At 38.5% G+C, this 18,143-nt stretch overlaps 1 protein-coding gene and 1 long non-coding RNA gene across 2 annotated transcripts in view; both read right to left on the bottom strand.

The window, feature by feature from the left end:
* Positions 1-13,345, bottom strand: part of DNAL1 (dynein axonemal light chain 1) — a 39,268-nt gene extending 25,923 nt beyond the window's left edge. The window contains exons 1-3 of the mRNA XM_038545227.1: positions 13,227-13,345; positions 5,195-5,233; positions 1,808-1,917 (exon numbers count right to left, since the gene is read on the bottom strand). Of these exons, the coding sequence (XP_038401155.1) occupies positions 1,808-1,917; positions 5,195-5,233; positions 13,227-13,229 (152 nt within the window). The 5' untranslated portion in view covers positions 13,230-13,345. The remainder of the gene's footprint in view (positions 1-1,807; positions 1,918-5,194; positions 5,234-13,226) is intronic.
* Positions 13,346-14,739: 1,394 nt separating this feature from the next.
* Positions 14,740-17,964, bottom strand: LOC119872898. The gene is made up of 2 exons (XR_005363518.1): positions 17,472-17,964; positions 14,740-15,117 (listed from the first exon to the last, which is right to left on the bottom strand). It is a non-coding gene; the product is annotated as an uncharacterized LOC119872898 (long non-coding RNA).
* Between the last annotated feature and the right edge of the window lie 179 nt (positions 17,965-18,143).

The raw sequence follows: 18,143 nt of genomic DNA, 5'->3' as shown, positions 1-18,143 counted from the left end.
CCACACTGGGTGTGGAGCCTACTTACCAAAAAAAGAAAGAAAAAAAGAAAAAAAAATTAAGGGAATATAACTACACATTCTTAGTTTTTCTTTCTTGACAAAATATTTATTATTTTAGTATATTTCATGAAAAAAAATAATAAAAGCTAATTTTATTGAACACAATGTAGGCCCAGTTCTCTTCTAAGTACTTTACATAAACTGTTTTAACTATCACAACAATCCTGTGAAATGAGTACTGTTATTATCATCCATATTTTACAAATGAGTAAACTGAAGTACAAAGATATTAAGCAATTTGGCTAATATTACACTGCCAGAAAGGGGCAGAGCCAAATTTAAAAGCCCCAAAAAACTGACTCTAGAGCATGTGATCTTATCCTTTCAGGTATGATCTGAAGAAGAATTATTCATTTTTTTACAAAAGCAATTATGTACAGTGTAAATTATTGGTCAAATATGTATATTTTCTAGTAATCCCCAACTCCCAACAACTACCAGTGAGAAATGGAGTGTCTTAAATCTGAAAACATGATTGGGAATGAATTCTTTAATTGTTGTTTAGGCAATCTGCCCAAAGGGATTGTCAGCAAAAATATGAATAGGATGATTCTTTCCAAGCAGTTTCCATGGTACTTTGGTACTAGGTACAAAACCTTCTCAAATGTTTGCCTTTGAGATGACTTTGTGATGAAAAGATATTTGACCACTTTGAAACAGTGCTCTTTGAAATCATGCTTTTGAAACCAAAAAAAATCTGAGGTAGAATTTTATATAATACATTCTACTGTCATCAAAAAGGATAAGTTGCATACAATAACTAAGTATGTTTGCTTTTCCTTTTCATTTGAAAGACAAATATTAGTCTAATGCATGGATTCACAAATTATGTGTCTAAGTTGTTTATTATAATTACAGAGTCCTAGGTTTCAGCAGTAGATACTCTGTTTCTATAAATTTGGGGTGGGACCTATCTCCTGCATAAGGAGATTCTTATATAGGTAGTCAGCGCACTATACTTTGTAACACACAGTGTGAATAAATCAGAAAGAACCCCAAATGATACTAATAACATTCTACAGCTCTGAGAAGAGACACTGAAACCTGAGAGCATGGTCACAAGGTATCATGGCATAATTATCTCAAATTAGCCACAGAACCTTGCTAAAAAGTACACAGAATATTTAGAAAAGAAGTTAAGAGGAATTGATATAGACCTGAACTGAAAGTTGTGGAAAATAGAATTACAAAAAAATAAGTATAATTTGATCCCAATTAGGAAAAAAATTAGAAGGCTTTATACCAAAATGCTCACACTTGTTCTCAAAAGATGGTGCAGTTTTGGTGCAGTTTGGTTGATGGTGCAGTTTGGTTCCTTTCCTTTGTGCTTTTTTATATTTTGAAAATGTTTTAAAATGTATTTTTATAATTTGGAAAAAAATTAAAACCATATCTCTTAAGCCTCTGGTAAGTATAGTACTGACTGCTATTAGAGAAAGTATCAGATTTTACGACAGAATAATAATAATAATCTTATTGTGTTATTTAGTTTCTTTCAAGCGACAAGGAAAGTTCTATTTTCCAGGCACACTATAAAAATTTTACTGTAAAAAAATACTATATTGTGCAGGTTTACTTTATTAGTGTCCCACAAACCAGTAATCTTTTATGTTTGGCCTTGCCAAAGGGAGAATTACATTAACCAAACAAACAAACAAAAAAAGAAATGAAGATCACAGAAAATAAACACATTTTTTTCTAGTTTGTGTATGTTGAAAAGAAAGGGAAAAAAGACAAGAGAACTTACTCGCAATTAGCAAGTGTGGACAAGGATGCATCCATCTTCTCTATAGGGGGAATCTGAGCATAAAGCTTTATCTCTTTGGCTTCGGAAGGCTTCTGACTGGTTTTCTCTTCCTATGATAAAAATTAATTTGGAAGAAATCTGATTGTAATACAGAACTAAAAAAGTCCAGAATATCCTTAGGCTTTTCAATGTTTATTTCAAAACAATTATTAAAATTGTATAATTCTGGGACACCTGGGTGGCTCAGCTGTTGGGTGTCTGCCTTCGCCTCAGGGCATGATCCTGGAGTTCTGGGGTTGAGTCCCGCATCAGGCTCCCTGCAAGGGGCCTGCTTCTCCCTCTGCCTATGTCTCTGCCTTTTCTGTTTCTTTCATGAATAAATAAATAAAATCTTTAAAAAAAAAGAATTTTAGAATTCTGTGCATTCCTTACTGACACCTACTAACTGACCCTAATAACTAGGCTTTCTATATGGCTGGCTCAGATAAGTTATTGTGGTCCCAACCAAATGGAAAAGAGGAGTAAGAAAATAACTTTTATTTCTGTAATATTTAAAATCCTTTAAGAGACTATCAATTAACACAAAACAAAACACAACAACAACCACATCATTTTCTTGGAAAGAATTCTTTGTCCCTAAGCACCCTTTTCTTAAATATCAGATTTAGATCTGTAAGATCAACTATTTTGTCATCCCATCTTGCTTTTTCTATACATGGTTCAGTCTCAGAACACCAAAATATCAAGAATTTTGGAAGATATCCTCACAACACAGCTGAGGTCAAAGCTATTTGCTCTACAATAATTTATTAACAAATTCTATCTTAAATTTTCAGTACTATGTACACAATTTAAAGTTTAGTTACTAATATATGCTGCCCAATAATATTTTCAAAGTACATCAATACTTAAAGTTAGTTCTCTCTCTCTAACAAAACAGGAAGCTCCTAAAGTGCAGAGACCATTTCCTTTGCTTTCCTATGTTTTCTATAACATCAAGCAATATAAGACACACAAAGGGGGCGCCTGGGTGGCACAGTTGGTTAAGTGTCTGCCTTTGGCTCAGGTCATGATCCCAATGTCCTGGGATTGAGCCCCATGTCGGGCTCCCAGGTCACCAGGGAGCCTGCTTCTCCCTCTCCCCCCATTTGTGCTGGCATGCTTTCCTTGCTATCTCTCTCTCCCTTTCTCTCTTAAATATTTTTTTTTTTTTATGATAGTCACAGAGAGAGAGAGAGAGAGGCAGAGACACAGGCAGAGGGAGAAGCAGGCTCCATGCACCGGGAGCCCGACGTGGGATTCGATCCCGGGTCTCCAGGATCGCGCCCTGGGCCAAAGGCAGGCGCCAAACTGCTGCGCCACCCAGGGATCCCTCTCTCTTAAATAAATAAACAAAATCTTAAAAAAAAAAAAAAAAAGACACACAAAGACTTATGTTTAAAAATCAAATCATAACACATCAATACTAGAAAATACACAGTAAGTTAAAAGAAAAAGATCACATCCACTCATTTTTGTGCCATGTATTTGTGAGTTAGGAGAGGGAAACTGATACATAGTAGATCCTCAATAAATGTCTGGTTAATCAGTGAAAGAGTGAGCTTAATGTCTTCAAATATAAAGTCAAAGATTTATGTTTATAACATAATCTAGAAATAGAACCTACAACCCAAAACAAAAAAGCAACCCACTTGTTATTATAAGTAAATAAATTCTTAAAATCTTATTCAAAGAAAATTTAATCAATACTAAGATTTTCCCATATGTACTTTTCTTCTTTAACAAAACAGATTTTTCATTAACTAAACAGAAATGAATTTTTAAATGCAAAGTACAAAGAAGTTTATAAACACTAAACCAAGAATTCAAATATCATTATCCTATCCACCCTATTTTCCCTAGGAAAGACTCCAAGTCTCCTGAAAGACTTTTGATTCAAAGCTCAGCTTCAAAAGCAAAAAGTACATTATTATACTAAAAACTATTGATAACAGCCACAAAAAAGTTATGACTTGGCATAGAAATTGAGAAGCCATCTCTATACTCTATGGAAATTCTATTTATAATGCTGAATTACAACTGGTCAAATTTTATAGAACGTTTTATTAAAAATATTTATAGTTTAGGGGTACCTGGGTGGCTCAATAGTTGAGCATCTGCCTTTGTTTTTGGCTCAGGTCGTGATCCCAGGGTCCTGGGATCAAGTCCCACATCAGACTCCCCACAGGGAGCCCACTTTGCCCTCCGCCTATGTCTCTGCCTCTCTCTGTGTCTCTCATGAATAAATAAAATATTTAGAAACATTTTTAAAACACAAAATATTTATAGTTTATATTTAATTCATGTTTTTTACAATGTAGTTTCCTTTCTAACATTAATATATGCTTTAGTATTTTTTCAGCTTTATTGACATGTACCATTGTATAAGTTTAAGGTGATTTGATACATATATATATTGCAAAATGATTCACACAGTAAGGTTACCTAATACATCCATCACCTCACGTAATTTTTTTTTGTTTTTTTGGTGCTGAGAACATTTAAGATCCATTCTCTTAGTAACTTTCAAGTATATAATGCATTATTATTAACTATAGTCATCATGCTTTATATTAGACCCCCAGAACTTGCCTTATAACTGGACGTTTGTACCCTTTGACCAACATTTCCCCATTTCCCCCACACCCCAATCCCTGGCAATCATTCTATTCTATGAGTTCAGCTTTTTTACATTCCACATATAAGTGAGATCATAGAGTATGTCTTTCTCTGTCTGACTTATTGCACTTAGCATAATATATTCAAAGTCTGTCCATGTTGTCGTAAATGGCAGAATTTTCTTCCTTTTGTGGCTGAATAATATTCCACTCTGTATATGTACACATTTTTTATCTACTTATCCGCTGACAGACATGTAGAGTATTGATATTGACATAATCCATGATTTTAATCAGACTTTCCCAATTTTACTAGTACTCAATTTATTTTTTTTAATTTTTTATTTATTTATGATAGTCACAGAGAGAGAGAGAGAGACAGAGACACAGGCAGAGGGAGAAGCAGGCTCCATGCACCGGGAGCCTGATGTGGGATTCGATTCCGGGTCTCCAGGATCACGCCCTGGGCCAAAGGCAGGCGCCAAACCGCTGTGCCACCCAGGGATCCCTAGTACTCAATTTATATACAAGTGTGAATATGCTTGTATGTGTTATTAAGTGTATACAATTTTATCACTTTGCATAGGTTCACATACCCACTGCCACAGTCAAGACAGCTAAATAGTTCCAGTATCACAAAGATTCCTTGCATTGAATGGTCAGATTTAAATAACTATCCAAAAATTCTCCTTATATGGTTTCTAAAAGAGGTAAAAATTCATATACTCACCCATCTGGCTAGAGCTTCTTTGATGGTTGTTGCTTTTGCCTTAAAAGGAGAAGAAACAAGAGTGTCTTTATTGGTATGATTGGTTGATTCAATTTTCATGCAATGATTATTAGCCTCAACATCTATCACAGAAAAGATTAACTTCTTTCTTTGAGACTTTATATGCAAACAGAGTATTTTAATTTCCTCAAATCAGAATGATTTATTTAATTGCCTCTCAAAGAAATTATGGAAATCATGATGTAATACCCATATACTTCACTTCTACTTGGTTTACAAAAAATATAGCTTTCAACATTTAATATTAAAATATATCTTATCTCGTTGATTCATTGATTCTAAGATCTACATCTTTTACATTTTAACATCTTTGAAATTTGGATGCATTGTATAACCAGGAACAATTTACAATTACTGTGACCAGGTGGCAGTGGTGATGATCTAGGAAAATATTAACCATTTTATTTCATATACATAGCTTTCTTTTTATGTTTACAAAGAATTACATGTGATAAAAATCTAACATGCCTAACTACCTTTAAAAGAACTCTGTCAGTAAGTGCAAAATAAAAATTCTAAGTGATTAGAAATTACTTGTCATGGTTTAATTCCAACTTATTTTTCTTTCTTAGAACATAAAATACTGTTGTACCTTATTATCAATAGTATCTTAGATTCAATTTAATATGACACAAATTTAAATGTGAGAAAAGGAAGACATCCTTTGAATTATTGCTAGAGTTCATAAAAAAATACTACACAATAACAAAAGGAAAAATTTTAAAGTACAGTTAACCCTCCAACAAGACGGCATTAGGAACACTAACCTCTCCCCCTGCACAGTAAAAAATCTGAGTATAACTTCTTATTTATTCATGAGAGACACAGAGAGAGGCAGAGACATAGAGGGAGAAGCATCCCACAGAGAGCCCAATCATGCTCTGAGCCGAGTCAGACTCTCAACCGTTGAGCCACCCAGGCATCCCAAAAATGAGTATAACTTCTGACTCACCAAAAACTTTACTATTGACCAGAAACCTTACAAATAACGTGGAGTTGATTAATATACATTTTGCATGTTACATGCATTATATACTGAATTCTTACAAGAGTAAGCTAGAGAAAAGAAAATATTATTAAGAAAATCATTAAAGGGGGTACCTGAATGGCTCAGTCAGTTAAGCACCTGTCTTCAATTCTGGTCATGATCCCGGGGTTCTGGGATAGAGCCCTACATTGGGTTCCTTGCTCAGCAGAAAGCCTGCTTCTCCTTCTCCCTCTGCTGCTCCCCCTGATTATTCTCTCCCTCTCTCTTTCTCTATCAAATAAATAAAAAAAATCTTTTTAAAAAATCATGGCTCAATAGGTTAAGTGTCCAACCCTTGGTTTCAGCTCAGATGGAGCTCAGGGTCCTGAGATAGAGCTCCACATCAGGCTCAGCACAGAGTCTGCTCAAGATTCTCCCTCTCTACCTCTCCCTCCTGCTCGCACTCTCTCTATCTCTCTAAAATAAATTTTTTAAAAAGAAAATCATAAGAGAAATACATTTACAGTGCTTCAGTGTATTTATTGGAAAAAATCTCCATATAACTGGATCAGTGCAGTTCAAACCTATGCTGCTCAACTGTATATGCCATTATGTGTAGAAAGCAAAGACACAGTAATAAATAACCCTTGGGTTTAAAAGTAAACTATAACGTAAAACAATAAAAGAAAAAATATCAAAATTTGAGGAATATAACATTTATTTCTTTTTAAGATATTATTTATTTATTCATGAGAGACACAGAGAGAGAGAGAGAAGCAGACTCCATGTAGGGAGCCCAATGTGGGACTCGATCCTGGGACTTCAGGATCATGCCCTGGGCTGAAGGGAGGTGCTCAACTACTGAGCCATCCAGGTGTCCCAGAATATAACATTTAAAAGGAAACTTAATAGCTTCAAATATATTTATTTATTCGAAAATAAGAGACAGAAAACAAGCTAAGCATTTAAGATACTTGAAAAAACACATCACTGCAAATTCAAAGAAGGCTGAAGAAAATACAAAGGAAGAAGTCAATGGAAAATAGATCTAAGAGGAAAAAAAGATTAACAAAACTATAAGTTGGTTCCCAAATCTCTAGCAAGCCTGATTGAGAAAAAAGAGAGCTATATGACAAAAACATAGAATCAGAGGAAATAACAGATACCACAAAGATTTAAAAATAAAATATTTTAAGCAAATATATGGTAGTAAGTTTGAAAACCTAGAAAAAGATGTAGTTCTAGAAAAAAAACACAAAAGTGCCAACCTGTCACAGGAAAAATAAGAAAATGTGAATAGACCAATAACTATTTAAAATGTTAAAAAGATAATCAGGGATTTACCCTTATTCCCTACAGCTCCAAGCCTAGATAATTATACAAGTAAATTCTGCCAAGTTTTCAAGGAACAGATATTCCCTGTTACACAAGTTGTTTCAGAAACCAGAAAAGGGAAAGCTGCCAGTTTATTTTATGAGGCGGAATAACCTTGATGCCATAACCAGATAAGTCCTCTTTATTTCTCAACACAGATTTGAAAGTTTTAGATCTCCAAAGCCAATGGTGAATAATAATCATCATCAAGAATGGCTGATCCTGCCACGTGCAGAAGAAACTAGACCATTCTCTTACACCAGACACAAAGATAAACTCAAAATGGATGAAAGATCTAAATATGAGACACGAATCCATCAAAATCCTAGAGGAGGGATCCCTGGGTGGCGCAGCGGTTTGGCGCCTGCCTTTGACCCAGGGCGCGATCCTGGAGACCCGGGATCGAATCCCACATCGGGCTCCCGGTGCATGGAGCCTGCTTCTCCCTCTGCCTGTGTCTCTGCCTCTCTCTCTCTCTCTCTGTGACTATCATAAATAAATAAAAATTAAAAAAAAAATCCTAGAGGAGAACACAGGCAACACCCTTTTTGAACTTGGCCACGGCGACTTCTTGCAAGATACATCTATGAAGGCAAGGGAAACAAAAGCAAATATGAACTATTGGGACTTAATCAAGATAAAAAGCTTCTACACAGCAAAAGAAACAGTCAACAAAACTAAAAGACAACCTACAGAATGGGAGAAGATATTTTCAAATGACCTATCAGATAAAGGGCTAGTATCCAAGATATATAAAGAACTTATTAAACTCAACAGCAAAGAAACAAACAATCCAATCATCAAATGGGCAAAAGACATGAACAGAAATTTCACCAAAGAAAACACAGACATGGCCAATAAGCTCATGAGAAAATGCTCTGCATCACTGGCCATCAGGGAAATATAAATCAAAACCACAATGAGATACTACCTCACACCAGTGAGAATGGGGAAAATGAACAAGACAGGAAACAACAAATGTTGGAGAGGATGTGGAGAAAGGGGAACCCTCCTGCACTGTTGGTGGGAATGTGAACTGGTACAGCCACTCTGGAAAACTGTGTGGAGGTTCCTCAAAGAGTTAAAAATAGAACTGCCCTATGACCCAGCAATTGCACTGCTGGGGATTTACCCCAAAGATACTGATGCAGTGAAACAGCAGGACACCTGCACCCCAATGTTTATAGCAGCAATGTCCCCAATAGCCAAACTGTGGAAGGAGCCTCGGTGTCCATCAAAAGATGAATGGATAAAGAAGATGTATACAATGGAATATTCCTCAGCCATTAGAAAGGACAAATAAAGGACAAACATTATATGGTCTCATTCATTTGGGGAATATAAAAAATAGTGAAAGGGAATAAAGGGGAAAGGAGAAAAAATGAGTGGGAAATATCAGAAAGGAAGACAGAACATGAAAGACTCCTAACTGGGAAACGAACTAGGGGTGGTGGAAGGGGAGGTGGGCGGGGAGTGGGGGTGACTATGTGACAGTCACTGAGCTGGGCACTTGACGGAATGAGCACTGGGTGTTATTCTATATGTTGGCAAATTGAACACCAATAAAAAATAAATTTATTAAAAAAAGTTAGCTTTGGGGAAAAAAAAAAAAAAGGACAAATACCCACCATTTGCTTCGAGGTGGATGGAACTGAAGGTATTATGCTGAATGAAGTAAGTCAATCGGAGAAGGACAAACATTATAAGGTCTCATTCATTCGGGGAATATAAAAAATAGTGAAAGGGATTAAAAGGGAAAGGAGAGAAAATGAGTGGGAAACATCAGAGGGGGTGACAAACCATGAGAGACTCCTAACTCTAGGAAACAAACAGGGGTAGTGGAAGGGGAGGTGGGCGGGGGGATGGGGTGACTAGGTGACGGGCACTGAGGGGGGGCACTTGACGGGATGAGCACTGGGTGTTATGCTATATGTTGGCAAATCGAACTCCAATAAAAAAGTATACAAAAGGGCAGCCCCGGTGGCGCAGCGGTTTAGAGCCGCCTGCAGCCTGGGGTGTGATCCTGGCGACCCTGGATGGAGTCCCATGTCAGGCTCCCTGCATGGAGCCTGCTTCTCCCTCTGCCTGTGTCTCTACCTCTCTCTTTCCCTCTATGGATAAATAAATAAAATTTAAAAAAAAATAAAAATAATAAAAAAAATAAAAAGTATACAAAAAAATAAAAATAAAAATAAAAATAAATAAATAAAAGAATCATGGTACTGGCGGAAAAAAAAAAAGAATGGGTGATCCCAGCAACATAAGGATTGTTTAACAACAAAAAACCCTATAAATATGGATTAATGGATTAAAGGGGGAAATCACATTTATTTCAGTTAAGTGAAGAAAAAGTACTTTATGAAGTTCTACATCTGATATTTTTTCTTTTTTAAAAAATATTTTATTTATTTACTCATGAGAGACACAGAGAGAGAAGCAGAGACATAGGCAGAGGGAGAAACAGACTCCCTCTGGGGACCCAAGGTGAGACTCAGGACTCCATCTCAGGGTCCTGAGATCATGACCTGAGCCGAAGGCAGGCGCTCAACCACTGAGCCACACAAGTGCCCCTATATCTGATATTAAAAGCTTTCAAACAAAAGTTACAGGGAAATTCCCTACTTGATAAAAGCCACATACCAAAAAGCTATAGTAAACTCCATACTTAATGAAGAAATTTATCCATTTCAGCAAATATTCATTAAGTGTCAACTATGTACCAAACATTCTTTTACATGCTTGGGATATATCAATGAACAAAAAGTCCCAGCCTTCATGGAACTTACATCTAATGGCAGGAGTTAGATGGTAAATAATATATGTAATAAATAAATAAATAAATAAATAAATAAAGCAGTATATTAGAAGGTGACAATTACTAAGGAAAAAGAAAATGCAAAAACAAAAATGCTGGATTTGGTAAGGGGTATCAGGATGTGTGTCTATGTGTGTAGACTATGTTTATTTTAAATAAAGTAGTCAAGGAGGGCCAAATTGGGAGATAACACTAAAAGTACTCTAAGATCCCAAATACATCAAAGATCCCTACTATCATTGCTACTGTTTAACATGGTACAAGAGATCAACAAATGAAGAACACTGTTGAGAGAGTTAACAGAAAAGTTGGGAGAAGATATTTTCAAAGTAAAACCAACAAAAGACTAATATTAGAATATAGAAAGAACTCATAAAATTCAGAAAACAAAAAAATGGGAAAGGTTGGCAAAAAATATAACAGAGAATGCACAGAAACTGAAGTCCAAATGACTTCATGAGGTATTGGAACTCCCTGAAAATCAGAGAAATGCAGGGTAAAACAATAGGATACTAAAAAACATCTCAAATTGGCAAAAATTAGAAATTTGGTGAGAATGTAGAATTTTTATGCATTACTGAAGGAAGTAAAAGCTAGCAGAGCCAGGGGTGTCTGGCTGGCTCAGTCAGTAGAGCATGCAACTCTTGATCTCAGGTGGGCAGTTCAAAACCAATGTTAGGAGTATAGCTTACTTAAAATTAAAACAAAACAAAACGAACTAGCAAAGCCATTCTGGAAAGCAGTATGACAAAGCCTAAGGAAATTAAGTATGCATAGGCCCTGTGACTCTGAAATCCCACTTCTGGGTAGACTTCCCAGAGAAATCCCTGTACGGGTCCATGAAAAGACACATATAAAAATACTTTCAAACTGGAAGCAATCTAGCTGTCTACGAGTTGGTTTGTGAGGTTACTAGTTTTCCTACAGATAGCAGGAGTCAAAAACGGAAATGCCTGAAGGACCAATGGACATCTTTAATGGGTAAAGCTGGTAGAGGATAACCTCTACTCTGGCTTTAGAAAACAGCTGGCAGGTGGAACTTGGGACAATATTTATCCTAATATCACATTTCTTCAAACCTTAAAATTCCATTATTGAAAATAATATTTTATGTACTATTAAGAAAAAAGATGCTACCAATCATATTACACCAACATATATTAGTAATACAAAAAATGGGGGGGGGGATGTGTCCAGTGGTGAAATATGGTATTTCTGATTTTTCAGAGATGCCATAAATGTGACTTCTGATATGAATACGATCATTTAAAGACATTGAAAGCTAATATATTTTTTTAAAGATTTATTTATTTGAGAGGGAGAGAGAGAACACAAGACTGCAAAGGCAGGGGGAGGGAGAAGCTGACTTCCCACTGAGCAGGGAGCCCAACCCGGGGCTTGATCCAGAGATACTGGGATCATGACCTGAGCCTAATGCAGATGCCCAACTGACTGAACCACCCAAGTGACCTGGGAACTAATATTTTGTTCATTAAAAAATTATGTGGGCCTGATTTCTGGAGGACTCTGGAACTACTAGTTTCCAGCCTTAGTTAGCTTCGTCTAGCCACTGGTTCTGATTCTCCATTTGAAGATTTTCAATAATTCTCATGGTTCATACTTTCAGAATCATTTAGGGCTGATTATTTCTTCACCTGAATATAAATCTAGGTTCCAGTAGAACTTTCTACTTTCTTTGGCAGTGGTTTTCAGCTAAATGCCTGTGGAATAAGGTAAGGAAAGCCTGGAGGGAAACTACTTTTAAAAGAGTGGTATTTAATCTTGCGGTTGAGGGCAGGCATGACTTCGTCATCATTTAAATTTCCTGGGCTCAATCTCTGCCCACTTAAACGGCACTGGAATCACAAAAATGAAGACAACTAATTATAGTTATTCTTCATAAACATCTCCATCCGGCAGGACAATCACATACATTGCTAAACAGCTTTGACTGGGTCTCTAATCAACCAACAACATCCCTTGGAACTACCAAGTCTGTAAGCAAAACAGTGTCCGTGTTAAGTAGGAATTGAAGAGCAGCAGTAGGTAAAAATCACTACTTCATAAAGGGCTTCGATTGGATAGATCACTGATAGGTCTCAAATCCAAGGTAGCTGTATTCCTCAAAGTGTGGTGGGATGCCCTCCAAAGGTAGGATGGCTTGAGGTGCACTGTTGAAATGCACATTCCTGAACCCCATCAAATTAAAAACTCATAACTTGCACTCCACCAAGCGCAGTCTTAGGCCAACTATACTCAGGCATACTTAAATTTGAGAAACGCTATCCTCGTATATTCTCTCTGAGTGGGCTGTTACAATGCTACCTCCTAACTGCACTCAGAGGACAGCTTGGGCACATCCGTTTAGGAATACAGCTGCACTCTGTATTCCCAAGCTGTGCGTTTAGGAATGCGTTACACACATTCCACTCGTGTAACCAGCTCCCCGCGCCCCATCTCGCCGGGGGTGGGGGGGGATCACTTCTGTGTACAGAAATATCCTTATTCACGCTCTGCCTTCCATCACCTTCCCCAGTCTGATCCGCTCTTTTTCGAGAAATTCCTGCTCTCTGCCCTCCCTTTCTCTGGCAGGGTCCCTCCACATTCACCCAGCCTCCAATCCGCCCCAGGCCGCCCTCACCCCGCATCACCCCGCGCCAGGGCTTCTCTTTCGCCTCAGGCCTCTGACTGCGGAGCCAGTGTCCGTTACCGGCTTCCTTCCGCCGATCAAGGGGCCCTCCGATCCTCAACACGCCACCGTCACCCTTTTCTACCTCCAATCTCCTCTTTGGCTCCGAGGCCTAGAGGGTACTCACCATTCCGGCCGTTGCTACTGTCACTGCACTGGTTGCTAGGGCCCGCGGGGGTCAGTGCGCGTGCGCACTCCTCGGAGCCCTCCGTGGATCCCACCCCCGGTAGCGGTCCTTTCTCTCCGCCCTCAGGGTGGCGCGTGCGGGGCATTGTGGGACCGCGCTGCAGCCACCCGGGTCCTCCCGCCCGCGTGCCGCTCGCCTGCCCGCAGCTGCGGTGGCGTGGCTGCTGCTGTGGCTCGCGGGACGCGAGAGCTTAACCGCGCCGAGTGGTCGGGAGATGCTTTCTATCGAAAGCAGTTTCAGCTGATCTGGAATGACGTACCTGCCTAAAGTTTAAAACTTTAAAACCGAGTGGAATTGCTACCTTTTGCAAGATTGAAATCACGGCAGGTCCAGAAACTGATGCCCAATTCCATTTCAGTGGCATCAAAGAACATTTCAACCCTTCTAGTCTCACAGGTAGAATGAATTGTGTATTGGCCACATATGGAGGCATTGCTTTGATGATTTTTTTTTTTTTAAGATTTTATTCATTTATTCATGAGAGACACAGAGAGAGAGGCAGAGACGCAGGCAGAGGGAGAAGCAGGCTCCATGCAGGGAGACTGACACGGGACTCGATCCGCGTCTCCGGGATCAGGCCCTGGACTAAAGGTGGCGCTAAACCGCTGAGCCACTCGGGCTCTCCCTATGCAGCTATTTTGTTTGGCAACTTACATTTTAAATTAGTACATCATGACCGCATGTGAATAGATGCATTTCAGCAACATCTTTTTTCCAGCAACATTTTTAAGGGAAGTATATTATTTCATTATTTGGATATTTGATAATACCAATTCTTTTTTTGATATTTCAGTTGTTTCTCTTTTTGCTATTAAAATTTTGAACAGAAATCTCCGTGTCTGATTATTCCTTCAGGATGAAGTCCTAGAAGTGGGAATGTCACCTGGGTGACAGAGGTGCATACGTTTTTATAGCTTTCAATACTATTGCCAACAGCTCTCCAGAAGGCTGTGTCAATTATAAACAACAGTGTACATATAAGTGACTTCATTTCTCCATATACCTAGCAACTCAGTATTTTACAATATTTGTCTAATTTCATAGGAGGAGGGGAGAAAAACACCTCAGATATATAAAATCAGCATTTTATTATATTTTTTAAAGATTTTATTTATTTGCGAGAGTGAGCAAGAGAGCGGTAAAGGGAGCAGCAGACTCCCCTAGGAGCAGGGAGTCCCTGGCAGGGCTCAATCCTGGGACTCAGGGAATGGTGACCTGAGCCAAAGGCAGATGTTTAACTGGCTGAGCCACTCAGGCGCCCCTAAAACCAGCATTTTATGCTTTCATTCACCTCTTGGCTCCCGGGGGGGGGGGGGGGGGGGGGGGGGCTGGGAAAGGTAACCGAGGAAATTCAGCTGAATTTAGCCTCAGTCGGACTACAGGTAAATTACAAAAGGTGGTAGTGAGAAGGATGCGAGGGGCAATCTGCAGGGGAAGGGAATTTTTAAAGTTATTTTATAGCGAGGTTTTAAAGTTTTATTTTTTAAAAAATTTTTTTTCCAGGTTCATAATTTATTGTACAAATTGAGTATCACATGATGAGTTGACATTAGTTTCTCCAAGCATGGGAACTTAACAGATGAGGTCCAAGTTAAAGTCCATTTATATTGCTTTCACAGCTGGTGTTTTTTTAGACCTTAATTTGAAGTATAAAATCACCAAAGCAGGGATGCCTGGGTGGCTCAGCGGTTGAGCGTCTGCCTTCAGCTCAGGGCGTGATCCTGGAGATCCGGAATCGAATCCCACGTCGGGCTCCCGGTGCATGGAGCGTGCTTCTCCCTCTGCCTGTGTCTCTGCCTCTCTTTCTATGTCTTTCATGAATAAATAAAATCTTTAAAAAAATAAAATAAAAAATAAAAATAAAAATCGTACACGAATAACCCAAAAATCAGGAGGTAATACATATGTACGTATATGTGTGTGTGTGTAAAGTATGACATATATACTTTCTTGTTGATGTTAATGATTTGAAACATGTATTATATTCTAAAAATAATGTTAATTTGGGGGAGGGGAACTATTAAGGTGAGAATACTTCATCTTCTGCCAAGAAGAACCCGAAATATAGTTCTGACCACAAGATCTACTGATCAACCAAAATCAAAGGCTGATAATTAATACTTTAATCTCTCCCTTCAATTGCGTGGAAGAACAAAAAACTAAACTGAAGCTAAATTATAAGAAGTCCAGAACTTTTAACATCTTTTAATTCTATACATATTTTTAATGTTTAAAATAGAATCTCAGAACTTCAGTTAAATTATTTTAATAAATTAAGGCTCATCCACAAATTGTAATTAAATTTTTGGTGAGAGTAGTAGAAAGTAGAAGGAAATGAACTCTGTCCTTCCCTCAGATAATTACATTGCCTACTTGTGTAATTATGAACTTGGGGGGAGAACTGACATATGCCTATTTTTAAATATGTTTTTTAAACAAAGTGTGAATAAAGTTTTTTAAAATACAAATACAGAGGGAATCCTGGGTGGTGCAGCGGTTTAGCGCCTGCCTTTGGCCCAGGGTGCGATCCTGGAGACCTGGGATCGAATCCCACGTCGGGCTCCCGGTGCATGGAGCCTGCTTCTCCCTCTGCCTGTGTCTCTGCCTCTCTCTCTCTCTCTCTCTCTGTGACTATCATAAATAAAAAAATAAAATACAAATACAGAGATAAATGAACTATAATGAATCAAGGTTTCTCAGTCATTGGTTGGCAGTTTTAAAGCAAGTATTTTAGGATTTCTAACTTTCTTTAAAGATCCTACAACAGGTGGCAACTAGAAAAAAAAAAATCAAAACCTGATTAACAACAGAAAGGATTCTATGACTTCAGTCTACCACAAATTAACCTCTGAGTCATGTTGTCAGAATTCACTCCAGCCTCTGACTGTTATGACAAAGTTATCATAGCCCAATGGCTCCTCAACATAAAACCAGGGACCTATATTCATGTATTCACCCCTGTCCAAAACAGTTTTATAAACTCTGGGACACATAATAGCAAACTAATTATCACACATCAGTTTTTAAAAACCTTCAGAAGTACAGGTAACACGGAGGGTAGGGCGGAAGGATGAGTAAAATGACAGACTGGAAACTGGTTTTCACTTAGCAACTACCTTGAGCTCAAGCTCAAACAAACCAAACATGGAGAAACAGGGATAGTAACCAAAGTTACAAACCCTGATGAACTTGAGACAAGTATTCTTACTTCTTTTAAAAGCTTACAGATGTCCCTGAGAAGTCAAGATTTCAGTTACTACATGTTAAAAATATTCTATCTATCCCTTAATTCTTTCTGCGCATATGCTAAACTTAACTCTCTAGTTTGTTAGACTTTACCCTAGATGCAAGTGCAAAAGCTTCAAGATCTTCGAAGACTCAATCTGAGCAGCAGCATGACCTTTCAGCTGTCCACCTCCCAAAACAGGCACTCCCAACACGGGATCCAGGGATATAGAGAAAAGGGCTATAAGGGGGATCTATTCTGTGGCCAGTGTTAGGGTAGCTTAAAACAGTGAAATTTGTCTTCCCATGCTCTGCGAGGTGCTTCACAGCTATGTCAGCATAAGCCTGTCATCCTCTCCGACTATAAAAAGGAAATGGACACTGGCTTTCTCAAGGGGGATATGGCTTTCCCAGTAAGTTGGATCCAAGGGGTCCTCCCAGGGCTTCTTTAACATCATAAACCCCTAAATCCATGGCAGAGATTTTGTCCAGGTTAAAAGGCAGTCCTGGCAGGATAAATCTACCACATGTAAGGGCAGTAGTTGTGTTAGAGATGCAGCCATTGATGCTCACAACTGCAGCTATATTTGGGAGAAAACTAGCCATAGAAAAGGCCAACTCTGCCCCCCTTAGCCAGAACCTATCATTCCAATGTTCGACCTTTAACCTAGAGATTGAAGGAAAAGAAGGCAAACGAGAGAGAGAAAGAGAGAGAGAGAGAGAGAGAGAGAGAGAGAGAGAGAGAAAGCCTGATTGTTAATGGGGCCACAGCCCTCAATAAAGAAAAAGCATTTATGTATTTATCAGATACCTTATTTATTCATGTATTTATCCATTAATTCATTCAACAGGTATTTGTTACATTTTCCAGACCATTAGGACCACTGTCTTTATTCACTCTCTCGTGGCCCTAAGGAGTTCGTTTTAAATACATTTATTTCTCTCTACAATCCCACTCACCTTTGGGCGACTTTGCACAAATTTAGCTGCCTCCTCAAAGTAATCTAAATTTAAGTCCTTCACGATTGGAGGTGGATCTTCATAGCCAAAAAATGGCAAAGCCAGAGTGGCAAAACCTCCACAAGCCAGGAGACTAGCTCGAGATTCATTTAATCCTCCATCACCAAACATCAATCAAACCAGGAAAAGGACCATCTCCTATAAACCAGGAAAGAGGATTAATCTGGGATTAGATGACAGGACACTTAATGGACTATGATACCTAGCTAATATTTTCTAAAGCAAATTCTTTTTTTTCTTAAAGATTTATTTATTTATTTATTCATGAGAGATACGGGGGGAGAGAGAGAGAGAGAGAGGCAGAGACACAGGCAGAGGGAGAAGCAGGCTCCATGCAGGGAGCCCGACGTGGGACTCGATCCTGGGTCTCCAGAGTCACACCCTGGGCTGAGGGCGGCACTAAATCGCTGAGCCAGGCTTCCCTTCTAAAGCAAATTCTAATTGTATAATTTATATTTTTGGAAAAACATTATTATTTTCTAACTTTAAATTTTTTTAGATTATTTTTTTCTATTTCAAAAGTTCCTAGGGGCACCTGGGTGGCTGCCTTGGGATCAGGTCATGATTCCAGGATTCTGAGATATAGCCCCACATCAGGCTCCCTGCTCAGCG

This window comes from Canis lupus, chromosome 8 (genome assembly GCF_011100685.1).
Source record: "Canis lupus familiaris isolate Mischka breed German Shepherd chromosome 8, alternate assembly UU_Cfam_GSD_1.0, whole genome shotgun sequence".
NCBI classification, from domain to species: Eukaryota; Metazoa; Chordata; class Mammalia; order Carnivora; family Canidae; genus Canis; species Canis lupus.
The sequence above is the reverse complement of the archived record's forward strand: the minus strand, read 5'-3'. Positions and strand labels throughout refer to the sequence as shown.